The sequence below is a fragment of the Colletotrichum gloeosporioides genome (assembly GCF_011800055.1).
Source record: "Colletotrichum gloeosporioides strain Lc1 chromosome Unknown consensus_14, whole genome shotgun sequence".
Lineage (NCBI taxonomy): Eukaryota > Fungi > Ascomycota > Sordariomycetes > Glomerellales > Glomerellaceae > Colletotrichum > Colletotrichum gloeosporioides.
Genome location: NW_025544659.1, coordinates 75,464 through 95,692, shown reverse-complemented (window position 1 = coordinate 95,692; position 20,229 = coordinate 75,464). Strand labels below are relative to the sequence as shown.

At 51.0% G+C, this 20,229-nt stretch overlaps 10 protein-coding genes across 10 annotated transcripts; 7 read left to right on the top strand and 3 right to left on the bottom strand.

Moving 5' to 3' along the window:
* Positions 1-275: 275 nt before the first annotated feature.
* On the top strand, positions 276-1,828 carry GCG54_00014068 (Acetamidase regulatory protein; the record flags this gene model as incomplete). The annotated part of the gene is made up of 2 exons (XM_045413910.1): positions 276-809; positions 863-1,828. The coding sequence occupies 2 exons, from the start codon at positions 276-278 to the stop codon at positions 1,826-1,828; spliced, it is 1,500 nt and encodes a 499-aa protein (XP_045269014.1).
* Positions 1,829-2,195: 367 nt separating this feature from the next.
* GCG54_00014067 (4-carboxymuconolactone decarboxylase) lies at positions 2,196-2,664 on the top strand (the record flags this gene model as incomplete). The annotated part of the gene is made up of 2 exons (XM_045413909.1): positions 2,196-2,288; positions 2,341-2,664. The coding sequence occupies 2 exons, from the start codon at positions 2,196-2,198 to the stop codon at positions 2,662-2,664; spliced, it is 417 nt and encodes a 138-aa protein (XP_045269013.1).
* A 775-nt stretch (positions 2,665-3,439) lies between these two features.
* On the bottom strand, positions 3,440-4,498 carry GCG54_00014066 (uncharacterized protein; the record flags this gene model as incomplete). The annotated part of the gene is made up of 1 exon (XM_045413908.1): positions 3,440-4,498. One exon carries the CDS (start codon positions 4,496-4,498, stop codon positions 3,440-3,442), a length of 1,059 nt encoding a protein of 352 aa, XP_045269012.1.
* A 1,017-nt stretch (positions 4,499-5,515) lies between these two features.
* GCG54_00014065 (Drug resistance protein) lies at positions 5,516-7,209 on the top strand (the record flags this gene model as incomplete). The annotated part of the gene is made up of 3 exons (XM_045413907.1): positions 5,516-5,689; positions 5,755-6,563; positions 6,621-7,209. 3 exons carry the CDS (start codon positions 5,516-5,518, stop codon positions 7,207-7,209), a joined length of 1,572 nt encoding a protein of 523 aa, XP_045269011.1.
* Positions 7,210-7,300: 91 nt separating this feature from the next.
* GCG54_00014064 (uncharacterized protein) lies at positions 7,301-7,984 on the bottom strand (the record flags this gene model as incomplete). The annotated part of the gene is made up of 1 exon (XM_045413906.1): positions 7,301-7,984. One exon carries the CDS (start codon positions 7,982-7,984, stop codon positions 7,301-7,303), a length of 684 nt encoding a protein of 227 aa, XP_045269010.1.
* Positions 7,985-10,872: 2,888 nt separating this feature from the next.
* Positions 10,873-12,951, top strand: GCG54_00014063 (Laccase-1; the record flags this gene model as incomplete). The annotated part of the gene is made up of 5 exons (XM_045413905.1): positions 10,873-11,157; positions 11,216-11,294; positions 11,349-11,430; positions 11,483-12,464; positions 12,514-12,951. 5 exons carry the CDS (start codon positions 10,873-10,875, stop codon positions 12,949-12,951), a joined length of 1,866 nt encoding a protein of 621 aa, XP_045269009.1.
* Positions 12,952-13,573: 622 nt separating this feature from the next.
* GCG54_00014062 (Cytochrome P450 1A1) lies at positions 13,574-15,325 on the top strand (the record flags this gene model as incomplete). The annotated part of the gene is made up of 1 exon (XM_045413904.1): positions 13,574-15,325. The coding sequence occupies one exon, from the start codon at positions 13,574-13,576 to the stop codon at positions 15,323-15,325; it is 1,752 nt and encodes a 583-aa protein (XP_045269008.1).
* A 264-nt stretch (positions 15,326-15,589) lies between these two features.
* On the bottom strand, positions 15,590-17,659 carry GCG54_00014061 (uncharacterized protein; the record flags this gene model as incomplete). The annotated part of the gene is made up of 12 exons (XM_045413903.1): positions 15,590-15,625; positions 15,687-15,857; positions 15,922-16,073; positions 16,131-16,255; positions 16,310-16,416; positions 16,476-16,736; positions 16,800-16,905; positions 16,966-17,026; positions 17,090-17,108; positions 17,161-17,259; positions 17,329-17,403; positions 17,459-17,659. The coding sequence occupies 12 exons, from the start codon at positions 17,657-17,659 to the stop codon at positions 15,590-15,592; spliced, it is 1,413 nt and encodes a 470-aa protein (XP_045269007.1).
* Positions 17,660-18,323: 664 nt separating this feature from the next.
* Positions 18,324-18,737, top strand: GCG54_00014060 (uncharacterized protein; the record flags this gene model as incomplete). The annotated part of the gene is made up of 1 exon (XM_045413902.1): positions 18,324-18,737. The coding sequence occupies one exon, from the start codon at positions 18,324-18,326 to the stop codon at positions 18,735-18,737; it is 414 nt and encodes a 137-aa protein (XP_045269006.1).
* A 935-nt stretch (positions 18,738-19,672) lies between these two features.
* Positions 19,673-20,160, top strand: GCG54_00014059 (uncharacterized protein; the record flags this gene model as incomplete). Its single annotated transcript, XM_045413901.1, has 3 exons — positions 19,673-19,728; positions 19,792-19,945; positions 20,008-20,160. The coding sequence occupies 3 exons, from the start codon at positions 19,673-19,675 to the stop codon at positions 20,158-20,160; spliced, it is 363 nt and encodes a 120-aa protein (XP_045269005.1).
* Between the last annotated feature and the right edge of the window lie 69 nt (positions 20,161-20,229).

Here is a 20,229-nt window from a genome sequence, read left to right as displayed (position 1 = left end):
GTGCTGTACCTGCTTACTGACAAGCTGCGTATTTCAGCCGCCGCGATGGAGTTCGTAAACGGCGAAAAGGGCAACGGCTTGCGCAACCTCCTCGTGTGCCGAGGACCGACAGACAGCACCGCACTGGGCCCATAGCTGCTTCTTCCACGGATGACGCTTTGGGCGGAGCTATCGGTAGGCCGCCGTCATCGGATGTACCGAGACGCGGTGGTCGCAGCGATCCAACGGCAGACGTAGCCCCGCCGCCGATGGCGTTTATCTCTCCGTCGACAGTCATGTCGTACGATGCTACACATGGCGAGCCAGATATCAATCCTAGTAACTCGCGGACCTTAGACACTAAGTCGGCAATACTAGGGCTGACCCAAGCTGACGTACTGCCTCGACCTGCTTTGCTCAGAGCATTGATAGACTCCTACTTCGATCATGTCTACCCGCTCTATCCGGTTGTTGATAGAGAGGATGTGCTGGGGCCAGCCCCGTCTACTCTGCTACTACAGGCCGTCAGTATGGTCGGCTGCTTGATGCGGCGTGGATCTGAGAGCATGGAGCTTTGCCGTTCGCAGTATGAGAAGGTCAAAACCTTGATTCACCTGAATTACGAAGCCGATACCCTGGTCTTACTCAAGTCACTTTGTCTAATGACATGTTACAGCGTCATGTCCACGGACTTGGTGACTCTGGATGGTCCATGGCACTGGTTAGGTGTTGCATTACGGATGGCCCTGCAGATGGGTCTCCATCATCGTTCCACCCACGATCGGCACACCAATCCAGGTTGTCTGCGCCGGATTTTCTGGCAGCTTGTGGTTCGTACTGCTACCAGCTAACAAAGATTACTGCACGCTGACCACTTGTCAAGACTTCAGATCGACTTGCAGCCTCTTGCTGGGGGCGTCCGTTGTCCCTTCATCCTCAGGAATACGACATACCGCCCTTAGAAATCAGTGACTTTCCCACTACGGACTTGCATTCGTACGCTTTCTTGGAGGTTGTGAGATTAACAGAGATTATGAGCATCATTGCAGAAGCTGGCAATGGGCGATCAAACATCACTCAAGAAGAGGCTGCGACTCTCGTCCAGCGACCATGTGACTGGCTCCAAACCCTGCCTGACAGTCTACACCTCTACAACGCCTCTGGTATCAGAAGGCCGTTTTATCGTCCCGCAAGCGATCTGCATATCATATACTTTGTTACCATTATTCTCTTACAGCTTCTTGATGGGAAAGGGACGAGGCCGTCTATTGCAGCTTCATCACTCACCGCCGCATCGTGTATATCCCGTCTTTATGAGGAGATTCATTACAGGGAGGAGACAGCCCACCTCATTGCCATTCATGGCTACTTTCTTATGGTAGCAGCAGTTCCCTTGATTTGTTTCCCTCGCCAGTCACAAGAAGACGAAGTGACTCGAGATGAGGAGTTAAAGATTATTTGCGACGTGCTGAGCGAAATGCGATCCCGGTATGGCGGCTCGGACCTAGTGCTGCGGAAGATTAGGCAGCTGCAGAAGGACACTGATAGTCGCGGAGGCCAATCTGGCCACGATTGTCGGTCTGGCGTCCTGGGAGAGCAAGCTATGTGGGCGACGCGCAGTATTAACGAGCGGCTGAATGACCTCTTTGCTTTTCCCCCAAGCCTCTGTCCTCGAATAAATATTCCAGAGGCGGAGATGAACTCAACAGAAGGCGCTGGAAGAGACTGGCTGTCGCAGATAGAATATTTCCCCGATTTCCTGTCCGAAAATGGGTTGAATCTGACCGATATGCTGGCTTTGGATTACAACCTTCTGGAGATGCCCAATGACAGTAGCGTGGGTTTTTGAACTGGAAGATTGCACTTGTATCTGGAGTCATGACACCTTCTGGGGGTTGTCTTGCTAAGGAGTTGGGTAGTGTAACACGTCAAATCAACACTTTGCAATCGAGGACAATTCTGGTCTCTCTTTCTCTGATCAAGGGGACCTCGGCTCTCGGTATCAGCAGCACGTTCGGCACTGAGCACATTGCCGCACTCCATGCCGAACATGTTTGTTGTTGTGTCCACCCTATCCGGTGTGCCATTCATAGCGATCCCGGAGTATTAAAAACGCTGTTTCTCAGGGCGGCGTGTCCACCTCATCGTTTTTGATCGCATGCAGCCTTTGAACAACCTCTGCAACATAGACTGGGCATTGTTAGACCTCGCTGGAGATGGAGAACTTGACCGAAAAACAGCTGCTGGGGCTTAAGATGATGAACGAATTCTTTGGCGAGGACTTATTCAATGAGCTCAGGGAGGCTTCGGTGAGTCTTTTATCACCGCCGAGTGGGAGTCATCGCTGACTCCGCGGAAAAGCGAGATGATTTCCCAAGCAAGGTCGGGTCTGAATACATCGCCGAAACTTGCTTTTCATCATACGCTCGGCCAGGTCTCACCTTTCAGCAACGGTCTCTGATGAATTTAGGCATGCTCATCGCTCTCAACCGAGGCCCGGAATTGCGCATTCACATAAAGGCGGCCCTCAACAACGGGCTGTCAGAGGAGCAGATTACTGAGGCCTGTAGACATGCAATGGTTTACTGTGGGGTCCCTGCTGGAAGAGATGCACTGTCTGTTGCCAGTGAGATCTTCAACGAGAAAAAGACTAGCAAAAGGATGGAGAAGGCAAAGCTAACTTGAGTTTTTGGGACGACTCATGAGGATGTACGATCTTCATGGCTAAATAAGTTTGTTTGTAACCGCACTCAAAGTTCTAAATGCGACGTCTATTACAGAGTGGTGGTCTTGAGCGGAAGTGATCCACAGTCAGATCTATCAGGGTTGAACAGGCCCAAATCGGAGAGACGTGATCGTGGACTGTCCGAAGTTTACTGAACACTGCCTGAAGATTTTTAGAATTAACGTCATTCATCTTTGTTAGATCTGCAAAATTCTCATGACACATTTCTTGGGGGGGAAAAAAAACAAGGAAGCACTTGTGCGGGATGGGCGTGTTGGAAAGTTTTGAGGCCAAATGACCCACCAGGATCAATCGTGAATCACACACGATCCACAAGGTCTAAGCCCTATAATGCAAATTTGCTGCCTAATTCCCAACAACAACCTCATACAACAAAGCACAATAGCTCAGGGGTAGAGCGCTGGGCTCATAACCCAGAGGTCCCTGGATCGAAACCAGGTTGTGCTACATTTCTTTTGCATTTTTGTTCTCGTGTCTTTTTTTCTTGTTCTGTTTAGCAGGGAACCTGTAAGCGTTGACAACGACCCAGTCTCTGAACGGGGACAGTGCCCTCACGGTATCACTACTACTGCTCAACCACGAAATCTGAACCAGAGTTCTGCGCCCACAATAGTTGCATGATCTATCTTGACCTGTGCCTCCAGAGGAGCGCAGTGGCGAATGCCTCAGACTATTCCTAAGCTTTACTGACTACCGCCATCACCCGTTCCCACATTAAGCCGCCCAAGACGTCGAATGAAATTCCATCAGGGCATACCACTGGATGATACTACCAACCAGGAAGGCGGTACTGGCAATGAACGAGACCACGGCACTGCCGAACATCTCGTTGGTGAGAAGCATGACACCTGTGACGATGAAGCCGGCCGATGCCATGGTGTTCCAGGCAGCACCCTGCCAGTCAGATGCCCAAAACCTGGGTTTGAACCAGCGTTCCTGAGTCTGTATGAGCAGAGCGGTGTTGGCGAGGAAGAAAAGAGACCCGCCAATGACTTGCGGCATGAAGACGAAGGCTTGGAGAAGGAAAAGGTTAGTCGGGTCAAGGACGCCCGGGAACCCAGCAACAGCAGCCGTTGATAGAATGATTCCGCCGGACAACATGACCAACCCGGCCTGGAACGGAACTGTGCGGAGGAGGGCGGCGAAATCGGCCGCGGATGGTAGCCATACCCAAGCTTCGGATCCGACAAGGGCGGGACGGTAAATAGCAGGGGCATCACCATCTACAGACTTGGTGTCGCTCTTCTCCAGCGTTCCACGGTCGGCATTGAAGGCGGCAAAGATGCCAAGGATGCCTCCGGTCATGAACATGGAGGCACCAATCAGGATCGTACCCGGGATCGCGACGGTCGCCAGTGTTTCGAAGCCAAGACTTGGGTCGAGAAGCGGGAACAAGCCAAACCCTGCGTTGATGACGAAGGCGATACTGCCGACGACGAAGAGCATGGTGACTATCCAGTTCATATCTTTATACGGAAAGATTGTGAACATGCGGGCGACCTGTGACCGTCTCAATGTCTCGACCTCGATAGCGTCTTCGATGGTGTACTCTTTGATCGGGGATGGGAGAGATGCCTCCCTATCCATGTCGCATCGGACGCGGTATTCGAGATAGTCCAAGGTCTGCACAATGCGCCGCCTTTCGCCTGTGCCGACCTCGATGCCGGTTGTTCTCGACGGAAGAGCATGGTTGTTGAGTCTTGGAGGAGCCTGCACTGGTACCAGAATGGATGTTCGAATCCTAGACGCTCGTAGGTTGGCTGAGGCGTTCATTTTGGCGATTTTTACTTTCAAGATCCAATCTGATTAATGAAAGCGAGCTTTTTTGGCGTAGGTGACGATTCCAGCTCGCCGAAATTACGCAGGCAGAAATCCAAGGAAAATAGACAGCAGAGAGAACGAAGTCGAACAGAACACAGAAACGACAATAACAACAAAAGTAATACGTCGAATGAAGAACAGAATGGCGTGCCAGCACGCTGGAGAGAAGAGAAAAACATCTTCCCAGTCGAAGGTTGTAATGATGTTATGAGGCGATGGCATTGACAGAGTTCATCGCACTGACGTGGACAGTCGCGCCTTTCCATGGCTCTGGCAAGGACATGAGACAACTGGAATATCACCCAAGTGCCGGACCGGCGTTGACATGGTGTTTTGATCGCCGTAGCAGTCTGGAGAACTGGGGGACCAGCAGAGGACGTGCTGGGGAGGTTATAATAAGAAATACAGTTGACATAGCCGCTACCTTAAAGCCAATTAGCTGACATGTTTTTCCCTGACACGATGTGCTCCATGCTCCCGACAAATTTCACGGGGTCTCCCGGTGGGATCTCCCGTGTCCCGCGGTCTCCGGGTTGCCATCGGCACCGTCTCTGACCCGCCAAACTTTTGCCCGAATTGGGAACGCGCTGCCGGAGATCAGATCAGCCTGGACCAACAGTCCATTCGTCTCGTTTCAAGCTCGCAGTCGTTTCGCCTATTTCGGTTTAGTGCATCCTGTCCAGAAGCTCTACCCTGGTAAGTATTATGAAATCAAAATGCTTGATTGCGAACGTCTTCATTGCTGATGACACCTCCCTGGTGGGTTCTCGTGAGCTTGAATCAGTTTCGTGTTTCTACTCAACCTCAATATGCCTGAATTTGCCTAGAAACTTTCGCCTAGAATCGTGAACATGTTGTTTCCAAACGTTCTTATACGCCTGTCTGCGCGCCTCCTTTCTAAGGGCAAAGCGAGTACACAGTCAATTTCCTCGCATTTCCTTTGCCGTCTTCTGGTCCTCCTGAGCCAATATGGGTAATTCAGTAGTTGAAGCCGAGCAGGGGCGCAACTCATCCCCGGACAACCAAACAACCCTCGATGAAAAAGAACAAGAGCGATTGGGCCGTCAGCGGCCTGAGGTCTTCAGTAACACCTTGCAAGAAGTTGGATTCTGCGCGTCAGTGCTGCTGTCCAATATCATGGCAGTATGTCAAGCTATCAATCTGAGTTCCACGTACTGCTCTGCGGAGAGCTAAATATTCATCTACAGGAGTTCCTCATTAGCGGCTTCAACGTCCTTCTGCCTAATCTCATATCCGACCTTCACTTCTCTGCAAATGACAAGACTTGGCCGTCCAGTGTCTTCTCTCTAGTTGCGGGAGGGTTTCTTCTGCCCTTTGGACGACTCACAGACATGTATGGGGGCTTCCCTATGTTCTTTGCCGGTAATGCATGGATGGCTGCGTGGTCCCTCATTGGAGGCTTCAGCCGCAATTACATCATGCTGGTCGTTTGCCGCGCGCTTCAAGGCCTCGGCGCGGCTGCCTTCCTGCCTTCAGGTATCTCCCTGTTGGGCAGTGTCTACCGACCTGGCCGCCGGAAGAACATTGTCTTTAGCCTTTACGGTGGTTGTGCACCTTTTGGCTTCTTCTCGGGGATTTTTATCGCCGGTATCTCGGGCCAGTTCTTGAGCTGGAGCTGGTTCTTCTGGATTGGCTGCATACTCCTGACCTTTGTGTGTATCCTCACCTTTTTCTGTGTTCCCAGACAGATTCACCAGGCGCGCATGCCTATGGATTGGTGGGGATGCGCCACATCGATTCCGGGTTTGATGCTGTTGGTTTATGCCATCACCGATAGCCCTCATGTACCAAAGGGCTGGGCATCGCCACAGATCCTGGTGACATTCATTGCCGGCATCATATTTCTTGGAGCCTTTGTTTACGTACAAGGCTGGGTTTCAACAGCGCCGCTTCTTCCTCCCAAGCTGTTTGCCCCGAAGTACACAATCGCGTTATTCTGCTGCCTTTTTGCTGCTTTTGGGTCGTTTGGAATCTATCTTCTCTATGCCAGTTTCTAGTAAGTACTTAATCACTCCACTATCATCGACAGTCACGAACTTACCGGTTCAATCAGCATCGAGACCATCCTCCACATTCCCCCACTGTTGGCTGCCGCCTGGTTTGCACCTCTTGCGATTGGAGGTGTCATTATCGCCATCGTTGGCGGTGCGGTGTTGCACAAACTTTCAGGAACTATCCTGCTGCTTCTCTCCGTCACGGGGATGTTGGTATCAAGCCTTCTTTTCATCTTGATACCTGAAAACCCCAACTACTGGGCGTGGGTGTTTCCCGCCATGATCTGCGCGACGATCGGCATTGATATTATGTACAATGTCAGCAATATTTTCATCACCACTAGTGTACGCAGCGATCAACAGGGCATCGCCGGGGCATGCGTCAACGGCCTTCTTTTCTTGGGTATCAGCTTCTTCCTTGGTTGGGCCGATTTGGCCGCAGCGCAGGCATCACCAAACAACCTCAAGAAAGGATACAAGATTGCTTTCATCATGGGTGCTGCATGTGCAGGAGCGGCCATACTAATCATTGTGGTGGGGATAAGGATTGACAAAGCCAAGGGGGATCTGACCGCTGACGAGCGCGAGCAATTGCAAAGTGAAGCCGTTGGCAGCGCTCCCATGGCGAACCCAGGCAAAGCGTCATGATAACAACTGTTTTGACTTAGATAGTGTACGATTAATTATTACACAACCCGAAATATTCAGATCTTCTAATCGCTTTGCGCTTCACAAGATTTCATACACCATGGCCGTCAGAGCCGTCTCCACCAAGCCACACCGGCGCCGCAACCTTCACTGCCTGCTTTGGATCTTCAGACTTGAATACATCGTAGCAATGCTCAATGTGACTTTCCTTGTCATACCGCTTCTCTGTCATGAATCCTTTATCTCTCAGTCTATACTGTTTCCTCCAGTAGAAAGCACAATGTGCTACATGCCAGCCATTTGTGGTGTAGAAGTATGCCTGGTCGGAAGGCAAGTCGACTAAAAGAGAGATTTCGCCAATGTTTGTAGATACGTTGGCGGCATTATCTTTGTAGTACGGCCAAGACCCGTTGGGTCCAGGGCCAGCGCGCTCGAACTCAGCGGTAAGCTCGTCGTCACGACAGTGTGGCGGCAGCCAAGACACCGACAAGCTGTCGTATTTGCAGTCCAGTTTCTTCGCTTCGGCGAGAGAAGAGCCGCAGCTACATTCCAGTGGGTGGGGGGGACGAGGACTGTACTTCTGATCTCTCACATAAACCGCGGTAGAGAGAACACCCAGAGCAGCGACCAAGATGTTGAGGAGTAGTAACTGAGTATAGAAGGAGAGCCTTCTATGAGCGGCTCTCTGCGCGTTCGGAGGTTCTGGTTCGGCTTCATTCTCTTTCGATTCGGCGGCGTCTGTGGAGTTCGGCAGAGCAGAGTAGTCGGCCGGCATGTTCTGCAGAAGATTGCGTCGTACTTTGGGCTTTTGGGGATTTGTTAATTTATTGAATTGATTGATCGTATGCCAAGCAAAGAGCAGTTCTATTTTGGTGAAGGTTTCTTCTTCCTTGGATTTCCTTGGATTTCTGTCCGGCATAGATGGATATTGATGTTTGTCTGCACCTTGTTCGAAGTTCGGACTTTTACCTGGTCCAGTTCCTCATCTGATGAGGAACACATGGCCCAAACCCAACGTGTCAAGCACACCAGGATGAGCCCACCAGCTCCCTCTCCACACGCCAGAACCACGTTTTGCAAAGCTTCTTTCCTCGGAATTGGCCCTTTGCTCGACCTGCGCTATGGATCGAGCAAAATCTGACCATCGTAATGCGACTCAACGACCCCGTTTCAATCTGCTTGAACAAATATGATGCCAGCCAACAACTTCACTTTGAGCTATTAAATGGTGCGCGCAAGACTGCCTGACTCGTTCTTGATGGCGCAGATCATGCTTTCCTGAGTACCTAAATTTCTTTTGGCGTTGTAGAAAGCGTGACTGGGCTCAGAATCACCAACTGAGGTTTGCGCGCGCGGCGCAGAGAAGGCGTCTGTGACGAAGCACTTGCTCAATTTTGGGGTCCGGCCCATTCGTTTAATGCGTACGTAGAAACTGAGGTGCGTGGTGTCAACAGTATCGTTCTATCAGCACCTTATGTTTTAGTGGTAGGAAAAGAGCCCTGCTTTTGTTAACCGCCGCAGTCTGAATCCGGAATTCCGGGGTTTGTTATTTCTTTAATCCATTCCAGATCAGCTATCTTAATATGGTTAACAACTGAGGTTTGGGTGTGCCCTGGAATGCAGCTGAAGAAATCTATTCTCAGAAATTGCTGAAGGATCACAGGACTCTCCCGCCCTAGCTCATCTGATATTGCCAAGAAAACATCGCATTGAGCAGCCCTACCATGATTCCTTCTTAAAAGGACTCGATCCGTTGGGGTCGGGGTCAGAGAGAGCCGCTCGCCGACCTCTGTCATTCGCGGACTGAGAGTCGGCTGAGTCGAGCTGTCCTTGCCTCAACGTCTGCGGCTTCAGGCGAATCTGTCCGCCTTTGCCCCCGCTGAACGGTCTCTGTCGCTGTAGCCGCGCGTATCTTGGCAGATTCGGGGAAGAGATCACTCACTTCCGCCATCGGCACCCAGTGGCGGGAATTTTCGGGTACCAGGCGTCTTGTAACGCCTTCGTTACCAGTATAATGGGCCACGTCAAACTTGACACACGCACGTTTCTAAGCTGACTGTTTAGAAAGGCGGCAAGAAACACAAAAGATTCGCTTGCTTCATTCGTGCATCCAAGAACGCCGTTTTGATTCGATCCTCGGGCAGAATGTGAAATCCTCCAAACTCTCTTCTTCCTCCCTCAGCCTACATCCTCTCATACAGCCGCACGGTTGTTTTGGACTCGAATTCGCCAACCGCCACATGCGCCGACACGGAACAAGACAAGCAATAGGCACAGTGCCTAAGTGAAGAGTCCGTGGGGGTAAGACGGGCCAGGGGACCTAGCGGCGGGGAATAGGTGCAAGTTGCCGCTTGCCCGGGCCGAGCGTATTTTGTTTTTTTGAAGGAGGCGATGGACCTACTTCGACTTTTGACACGTATAAGCCACACTGCTCAGACCTTCAGCTGCCAAACGCAAGATACGCTTTGCTTACACAGAGCCAAGACACGGCCGAACACGGTCGCTGTCCTGAGCGAATCGACGCCGTTGTTTGGAGTCGAGGTATGGGATCCTTTGACAGATGTAGGCTGTTGCCACAATGAAATTAGGTCCTCAGGATTTGGCGGATTAGAGATTCTGGGGCAAGAAGGCTTGACATGCCAGCATACCCATGCATCACGGAGAGAGAATCAACGACATCTCCTCGGGCGCTTAAGAGAGCGCGCTTAACGGCGTTCATGAACGGGTACAGCACCGTACATATTCATGATTCATCATGCAACGGATGCTCCTTCTGCGAGATGAGCCACTGTGTGCCGATATAGCCATCATCACCGCGGAACCCTTACGAACCCGAAAGCCGCCCGAGGGTTGCATGGTGGCGTCCCTCTTTTCTTGCCGCATACAGCTTCATGCCCAGATTGCCTCGCGACCTGCAGGCTGGTCTGAACCTGCTCTGCCTTGCATGCTCAATTTGTCGGGTCCATGACACTACCCGACAAGGACAGGCGCATACTTGCCGCTCAGTCGGACCTGCGCGCTACACACAGCCAGGCAGAAAAGACATCTGACACTGGCACGTCGAACCGTTTACCAAGGCGGCGATCATGGCTCGGGACCGACTTGACAAGGCACCAACCGCAACTGCACCGCTCAATCCTCGCCATCAGACTGGCTGGAACACCATCTGATATCACTGCCGATCCGAATGTTGAAACAAGATATCCGGGCTCTTGGTATAAAGATCTCCTGCTGGTACGTGGGGTGTAAACAGGGCTCCTCTGAGCGGCGCAAAATCCACCGGTTCTTCGCAAAGGACGACAAAACAAGGCTAGACCGCGGGTCATTCCCGAACGACAAGACCGTGCTTTCGAGGTTAATCGCGTGTTGGCCACCGCCAAGGACCAGCTTCTGACCTTATCTACAGGTTGGATCGACCGTTGAAGTTGAGGATTCTGGAAGATCTCTCCGTGGCTTGCCTCCCTCTTTCTTCTTCTTTCGTTCATCGAAGATTGATCGGTCTGTAATTGGATCAGACGTTTGAGCAGCTTAGGGTAAGCAAACTTCACCTCTATCTTCTTCATGAGAACGTAGACGAAATCAGCTCACACTTCCAAGATACAGTGTCACGACCAGACGTCGAGTAAACATTCTCATATCACTGTTGCTTAATACGCCATCAATATGAGGTCCACGCTCTCGAAGGGCGTCGTGTTCCTTCTGTACGGCTTAGCCGCCGCGGCACCCCAGTCGTCCTCCGGTAATGGTGTCTCAAAGAGACAATCTTCGCCCTCTGTACCATCGGGCGCCCCGAATGCCCCGGCACCTAGCGCTCCTGCAGCCTCTAATACACCGGAACCGGTCAATAAGTCTTGCAACGCTCCCGATAGCAGAGGCTGCTGGATGGATGGGTTTGACATCAACACTGCCTATGAGGACAAGACTCCAGATACTGGAATAACTCGCCAAGTAGGCCGATCAAAAGTTTTAACTAGCCAGCGGCTGGTGTGCTAACAAGAATCTTCAGTACGAATTGGTGCTCACCGAGCACACTTCCTTCACGGGTGGAGATGGAATGAACAAGAACACCGCGATGCTCATCAACGGTGAGTCCTATAGCCGTTTAATTTGATGAAAGTTTGTTGCTAAATATTTTGAAGGTGCCTTCCCTGGCCCGACGATTGAAGCTGACTGGGGAGATCATGTTGAAGTGCGGGTTGTCAACAACCTGAGGACAAATGGGTACGCAGAAACCAGATTCTCATGTTGATCTGACAAAACTAACGCCGCGCAGTACTTCAATCCATTGGCACGGTCTCCGTATGTTCAACAACAACGTCAATGATGGTGTGAACGGCATTACGGAATGCCCCCTCGCGCCCGGCTCAAGCAAGACATACAAATGGAAGGCAGAGCAGTACGGATCTTCATGGTACCACTCTCATTTCTCTGACCAGTACGCCAACGGTATCGTCGGTGCCATTAAGATCAACGGCCCTACGTCGGCGAACTGGGATGAGGATTTGGGTGTCTATACCCTCACAGATTGGTACTACAAGGGAGCCGATGAGATTCGAGCTAGCTTCACCGCGCCTGCGGCTGTCCCTGCTAGTGACAACATCCTCTTCAACGGAACGAACGTCAACAAGAACGGTGGCGGCAACTACTCTCGGGTTACACTCAAGCCGGGCAAGACTCATAAGATCAGCCTTATCAACATGTCGGTCGACAACACTTTCTCCGTTCAACTTGTGGACCACAAGATGACGGTTGTCAACAACGATCTTGTACCTGTGAAGCCCTTCGAGACAGACTCGCTGTACCTGAGTGTCGGCCAGCGCTACGAGGTCATCATCAAGGCTGATCAGGACCCCGGAGCCTACTGGTTCAACGTGTCATTCCCGTCCAACAGGCTCTGCGGCACTTCAAACATGAACAAGCCTGCCTCGATCTTCCAGTATGAAGGTGCCAGCACCAAGGCGTTGCCCCGGGACGCCGGCAAGGCCATCACGGACGCTCAGTGTCAGGACAAGACGGACTTCGAGCCCATGTACAGTGTCGACGTAGACCAAAACGGCTTCCAGAAGACTGATGATGATACGCTTGACGTCACTGTCGACACCAGCAGAACCACCAGCAGTCAGCAGGTCTACTGGAAGGTCAATGGCCAGAACATGGACATCAATTGGGATACCCCAACGTTGCAGTATATCGCTCAAAACAAGACTGACTACCCCGCGGCTTACAACCTTTTCAAGGTTCCTGACGAAAACAAGGTGAGCAGTTCTCTATCAACGGATTCGTCGTGTGACTAACACTTCGCAGTGGACCTACTGGGTTATTGAGAATCTTTTCCCTGCTCCTCACCCAATGCATCTTCACGGCCATGACTTCTACATCCTTGGTCACTCTGAGCCTGCCTCCAGTGGCCGTGGTGATGGTGTCCGCTTCAACGCGCAGTCAGACACGTCCAAGCTCAACTTCAAGAACCCGACCCGTCGCGACGTTACACAGTTGCCCGGTCGTGGCTGGCTCGTTGTTGCCTTCAAGTCAGACAACCCGGGAGCCTGGCTCTTCCACTGTCACATTGCATGGCATGTCAGCCAGGGCCTGAGTGTTCAATTCCTCGAGCGCTCAAACGATATCGCCAGCACCATGAAGATTAGCGACATCGACCAGACCTGTGACTCATGGGGTGATTACTCGGCCAATGCTCCCTTCCAGCAAACTGACTCTGGCTTGCGTAAGCGTATTGCAGCCTAGGCATCGCATTGGAATCTACCGCATTTCATGGATTAGCATTGGCTAGGGGCTTGCAAATTTGTGCTTCTTCAAGGTCTGGATGCATGTGCAAATGAGGGAATTGGGTCTGGGCGACGGGCATGGCATGATCACGAACGAGAAAGCGGGCGCATCATAGATCGAAGAAAATTCCGCGTCTTTCTTAATTGAATTACTTTCCTTACTTTATGTATACTATGAGAGTCGAATGGATTTGAATTTGAGAAAATACACATGAGGTTGATACTTTGTGTACTTGTCATAGTGATAGGACGATAAATCAGCAAGACTGGTAGCGTCGCATGCGAATTCAAATTTGGCAATTACGTGTACACGAGGGAGATGGGTCAGGTTATAACGGAGCGTTCCGAACATCTTGTAGATTAAGGGTTTAACGATGGCTCATCAGACAGGGATGTCGTCTTACTTGCATGTAAGCCGGATGTTGTCCACCAATCATCGGTAGGTGATTACTTCAAAGTCCTCCGGTGAATCTCCATGTTGTCCTATAAAAGTCCCCGTTCCGGTAGGCTAAATAGATGAAATTTTGAACTCTCCATGGTTCCTCGCTCTTTCTCTGATTTTTATCCCCAATCGTAAGATCATGGATGACATTGAGATGTACTGGGGCTCTTGGTTCCTCAACGGGTGGACGTTCACAGCTTTTTCAATCCTCCTCGGATTTATCGCCATCCGCCGCGTCCTCCTACCCAAGCCTCTCGCTGGAATACCGTATAATGAGAAAGCAGCGAGCCATGTTTTCGGGGATATTCCCGAGATGATGGGATACGTCTTGCGAACCAAACGCATTTTCTGCTGGCTCACGTCCCTGACGACACGCCACAGAAGCCCAATTATCCAAGCATTCATCAAGCCTGGGTCACTTCCTTGGGTGGTTCTCACCGATCCCTTCGAGAGTCAAGACATCCTTCTTCGCAGAAAGGAGTTTGACCGAAGTAGCTTCTTTGGCGAACTCATCGGAGGGATTCTGCCGGAACAGCATATCCAGTTTCGGTCTGCCGATCCGAAATTCAAGAGGCCCCGTAACCTGATCAATCATTTGATGGCGCCCACATTCATCACTCAAGTCAGCGCCCCAGAGGTCTATAAATCAATCAGCACTTTGATCAAGGTGTGGCAAGTCAAGTGTGAGCAGGCTAAGGGACGACCGTTCTCGGCCCACCATGATATTACCCATGCGGCACTGGATTCCATCTTTGCGTCCTCGTTCGGACTTCCGGAATCGCAGAGTATTACTATGCAACAACTGAATGCAGTGGAACACTCAGCTCCGGAAATTCTCGGTGGCACGGATGAAGAGACTGTTTTTGCAGAAGGCACTATTCCCGACCTTTTCGCTGCCGTCCTCGCCTTGACCAACTCAGTTACTGACACGCAGCTGTCACCGGCACCAGTTCTCACATCCTGGGTTCTCCGCAAGTTCCCTTACATGAAAAAGGCTACAGCTGTCAAGGATGGCTACATTCGTGATAGAATCACCGAGTCGGTGCAACTCATTGAGGGCGGGAAAACGGAGCCTTGGAGCGCACTTCACTCAGTGCTCTTGCGGGAGAGAGAAGTCGCCGTCAAAGAGGATCGCCAGCCGGACTACTACAAGCGTTCCATCTTCGACGAGTTTTTCGGTTTCATGATGGCTGGTCATGATACATCAGCTACTGCCATGGCCTGGGGGGTAAAGTATTTGGCCGATAACCCAGCAAGTCAAGATCGTCTGCGGAATGCTCTGCGTGCCGCGCTCCCTGAAGCCGTCAAAGAGAAAAGGGCCCCTACATACCAAGAGCTCATCAAGGCTCACGTGCCGTACCTTGATGCCATGGTTGAAGAAGTCTTGCGTCATTCGGGACCAATTGCTTTTGTCGTTCGCGAAGCTTTGCAGGATACTACAGTGTTAGGCCGACATATTCCTAAGGGTACAAACGTCTTCCTCATGGCCAATGGTCCCGGATATCTTGAGCACAATATGCCTGTCGACGATAACTCCCGCAGCCCCGGTGCACGCCGCGACCAGAACAAGGCTCTGACCGGCGCATGGGCTGACGGAGATATTGCTGCTTTTAGGCCGGAGAGATGGCTCAAGAATGATGGGAATGCAAAAGACGAGAGTGATGGGGTGTTTGATCCTATGGCTGGCCCAACGCTAGCGTTTGGATTGGGCCCGCGCGGGTGCTTTGGCAAAAGGCTGGGCTTGCAAACACTGAAGATTGAATTTGCGCTCATCGTTTGGCACTTTCGACTCTTACCGCTACCAGCTGAATTGAACGGGTATGAGGGCATACAGAGATTTGCGAGGGAACCTACGCAGTGTTACGTGCGTCTGAAAAATGTTGAAATCTAGGAGCCTTGTGTGGGTTTAACATTGATCACACTTGAGAAAAAGGGATTCAACCAGTTGTTTGTTAACTCTGGAATTTGCAAGAAGGGTATCGGAATTAATAGGTTGCTGGTATCTAAGGCCCTGGCCTTGTACAACCGATTGTTGTCCACTTGTGGCCCTGTGCAGTGGCACGAGCATGATCCAATGATCCAAAACTATCGACAAGACAGATGGCCTTCTACCTTAAATGATGCCTGAACGCCTGTGAAAATGCGAAGACCCAGATCAACCGCTCTTCTCGTTGTAAACCACCTTAGCCATCTAATATTGTCGCATTAGTAGTGTTCAATATCAGCACGCAATGCTACTGGAAATTACTCACCAAGAAGGGGCCGACATATGTCAGCGGGATTCCGACGTCATCGCTGTAGTAGGGAGGAACTCCATAGCCTCTCATGTTAGGGCAGTTGGTGAACATCGGCGGGTTGACGCGGGCCCAGAGGGTCTCGTAGGGGTTGTAGTCAAAGTTGAACTCGCAGACGGGAAGATTGGACTGGGAGGATATTGCAATTAGCTAGTTTGTTTACAGCAGCCTGGAAAGGATATAGGCTACTCACCACACAGCTCAGCGTCATGTCCTGTGTGTCAAATGCCTCGGAGCCATTCTTTCCACGGCAAGACTGGGCGTCGATGTAGAGCTCAGCCGGGGTCGTCCAGTTCTTGGAAAATGCGGTATCAAGAATCTCTTGCATGCGGTCCATGCCAATGTCTTGATGCGGAGTTAGTCAAATCGCATTCACATGCATGTCGAGGGGTTTCAATGTACCGTTTGCCTTGGCCAGACCGTATGTGTCTTTTCCGTCGTGCCAAAGAGGACCGCAAGTGCCCTTGTCACCCAATTTGGAACAGTCGTACGCGCCGATGGGAATCTGTGTAGGGTCGACGGCAGGGCTACAGCAAGGTTAGTTTGACAGGAGCCGAATCAGGTCATCTTTTGTAACGTACTTCTTAACAGCAAAGTAGCCTGCTTGTTGCAGCGCCTGGTTAAATACCCACTTCTTCAGGCTGTGGTACATGAAATCGGTGTTCTGAGGGACATTGGTGTTGAGTCTCTGAAGTTAAATCGTCAGTAGGTGGTTTCAGAACTAATTGCATCGCTATCGAGTCTTACCTGGCTAAAACCACCGTTGTTGACGAGAGCGTAAAACGTGGTGAAGTCCGTTTGGATCTTCGTCAAGGCTTCTCCGACTTGCTTCTGGTAGTCATTGACATGAACTCCGAGGGCATCGGAGAGACCTTCCCAAGGGACGTCGTACTGCTGCTTTTGTGGGAACAAAACGTTGAACAAACCAGCTCCACCACCGAGGACACCCAGGAGGGAAGCAAAGATCATACTGGCGCCCACAAAATTTCCGAGAAGAGGGGCCAAGGCCTACCATGTCCATGAAAGTTAGTGACTGCTTGATTGGCGCTGACAAGTCTAATTGGCACTTACGGCGAATTGTCCGATACTGACAGCATAAATCGGAGCGAAGAGTGGCGTCTTGGGATTCTTCGTTGTTGGCGGTGCAACGGTCTTCACAATTTCGGCGACCGATCCGCTAATTCGACACGTAAGTTACTTAAAACAGATATGTCGAAGGCTTGGCGAGGAAACATACATAGCAGCAGCCTGTCCTTGCAGGAGAGACTGGTGGTAGTTGGTGAAAAAGAGGTTGATGGCTGATGCGCCGGGTTAGTAGGCCTGGCCAGGAAACATATCTCATCGATAGGACGATGACTAACCGTAAATGTTCCAGATAACCTAGATGACTGTTAGGACTTGTTAAACAGCCTTGATAATGTGAAGTACTCACGTAGAAGTCATGGTAAGAGGCGTAGCCTGCATCCTTGCCGCTGGGAGGCGGGGTGCATGCGTTGAGGGCCACAAAATCGCATTGCCATGTAATCAAGCCCTGCGATTCAAGTCAGATCGAGATAACAACATGCAACGTTGGCAGGGTCATAGATAGGGCTGTCCGTACGGCGTTATCCAAATAGCATTGCGCAAAGCCCTTGTTCTGAGCTTCGCATTTCGCCGAATGGTTGGACCACCAGTACTGATAAGCGGTTAGCACAGTCCCAAATGCGTTAAATATTTGCTGTTCGGCATACGTTGAGGTGGTTGTTCATTTCGAGAACTTGCCAGCATTCGGGCAGAATGCCGTCTGCAGAAAAGAAAGAGCACTGATCAACGGTAACATTCTGCGATCCCGCATCCTGCCGAGGTTCCAGCACCTCGATCTCCTGTGCAAATGGCATGGGTGAAGCAATTGCGCCTAGCGCAAGCAGCGCAACGATGTTGAAGAAAATCATGATGTCGACACTCGATAAAGACTGAATAGGCGTGACATTCGCGTGGATCAAAGATAAGAAGGAATGGAGATCCGCGATGTTGGGGTATTTGACAGAAGTGCTGGATGGGACAGAGAGGGTCTATAGTTGAGTTGCTAAGGCCGGCTCTGACACACTGCTCCGCGGGTGGTTCCTAAATCCGTCTGAAGTCGAGGCTGTGCCTGGTGCGCGCTCGATTCATGAACGGCGATCCCTACGCAACCATGTCTGGAGAAACTCTATTACAGCATCTAACCCTGTTTCCAGGCACACAATTTCATGCAGGGCGCGCTCCAATGCTAATAAGTCGAAATCAGATGATAATGGCATGTATCTGATAGATTAACAATGGACCAGGTCATGACTACGATTCCCTTGGGCAACTAATATAGAATTCATATAGGGCTGTCACTCGGGCTATCTGTGGATGTTTGTCAAAGATGGAATAAGGTTGCCTCTCACTTGGAGTGTCAGTCGGCGATTCTTCCAGCCCTTATCTGTCGGGCCCCTCCCCTCAACAATTGTTGCGATACCAACCACACTCACTTACAGAGAATTGCTGATCTGCGACCTCTCAAACAAACATACCACCACCACCACCATCACCACAGTCTTTACGGCCAAACATTTTCAGCGCCACCTCACGATGCATATCATTTCACTCATTCAAATTTTTATCACTTCCTCTTTGGTTGCCCTTGCGGCAGCTGACTGCTGCTGGGGTGACCACTGGGCCGACACAAATTGGTTGTGGCTCAAATGGGACGAAGCCGCAGGAGTTGTCCGATGCGGAATTGAGGGCAACTTGCAACCCGGAACCAAATGCAGCAGCGTAACCTACAAAGACGACAACGGCAACACCAACGGACTAGTCAACGTCACCTTCGGCAGTGACCCTCAGCCATTTAAGTTCCGCATCGGCATTCAACCAGGCAGCTGCGACCTTCTGCCAAACGAAAAGGTTATCTCTGGTTGGGAGGGTTGGGGAGCATACATGTGGGAGGGTCATGAGTTTAACGCGCAGAGGATGGAAGCCTGCACTCAGGCGAATTCTGCTTAAGACAAAATGAGATGAATCCATCTCGATACTCGTGAATGACCAACTTGGCTGGAGGTCAACCGTAGCTTGTTTAGTTGTCGTTTACGAAGCGCATACCCTCAGAATTGTTACATGTACATGTTAGACGGTCCTTGTGGACTTGAGAATCAAATGTTGGTGAATTCCGGAGTTACATCTCCGCGGACTCCAGAATCATATTTCGGTGGGTTGTAGAACTTGGGCTTGAGTCTCTTGGTGGCGATTGCAGCACAGTAAACTTTGGAAATCCAATTAATCCGTGAATCACCATCGCGCTTGGCGCGCGTCAAGCTTGGAAAGCAGTTCTTTTTTTGACACCCAAGAACCACAGAACCACAACTGCAATTACCCCTTCATCACCAGATGCCGTGCAATCCGTGGAAGAAAGTTCGCTCTAAACATCTGGAAATACGAATATCAGATATCAGATAGGCTCCTGTCATCCTAAAGTGAGGCTTGCGTGTTCGTCTACCCGCTCCCCCTCCATGCTGAGTCGAGACCCTTGGTCCGCGCATCCGATCGCGCAATTGAGTCAGGTACCCCCCGACTTCCAAGAACCTTTTTTAACTCTACCTTATTGCCATAACCACACGTGCCGCAATGCCAAATACGTCGTGCCCCGCAATAACAAGGCACCACCCTTTTCAACTCGAGACAGGGGCCTTTGCCACTCGACAAGACATCCTTGATACTATAATACGATAAACAGTAATCATAGTCAGGCTATCCGTGGCAAGTGCCGTAGTAATTAAACTCCGCCACGCTTATCAGCGCGAATAGTGGTCACACGCACGTCCTCTTGTCCTCGTGGGCTGCTTCCCAAGTCGTCGAGGTATATAGCAAACGCTCCCGTCGTCGTCCCATCTAGGTTCCAACCATCCATGATCAGCGCAACCTTCAGACAAAACACCATCACAATGTTTACCAACTCACTATGGAAGTTCATCACATTGGCATTGCTCATGATCTCAGGGTATGTGTTTCAAACCCCTTGGCACCCAAAAACACCGATCGACAGTCCTAATAAGTCACACAGAGTCCTTGCCAATGAGCACCGCAACTGCTATTGCAAAATCAACAATGTTCCCAACAACTGCCTGACACAAAAGGCATGTGAACACTACAAAGCAAACGAAAAGATCTTTGAGAAAGACAGCCCGGAATCCGTACAAGTCAAGATGATGTGGACAGTAAGTTGCTCACCGCCAGAAAAAAGACTGACTCGGCGCGGCTGCTAACCCTCACCCTCTAGATTTGCGCGACGATAGCACCGAAAGATGGAGGCCGCATGCAATTTGTCACTGGATTTGGCGGAAACGAGTTTGAGGATTCATGTAAAGCGGCCATCGCCTCAGGGCAGTGCCCGGGTTCGGATGGTGACCTGAAGTCGCAGTGCCCCGACTAAGGGAGTTGAGAGCGAGCGGTTCGGTTTGCTGTGCTTTCTCAGCCTTTCTCTGCGAATCTTTCACAGTTT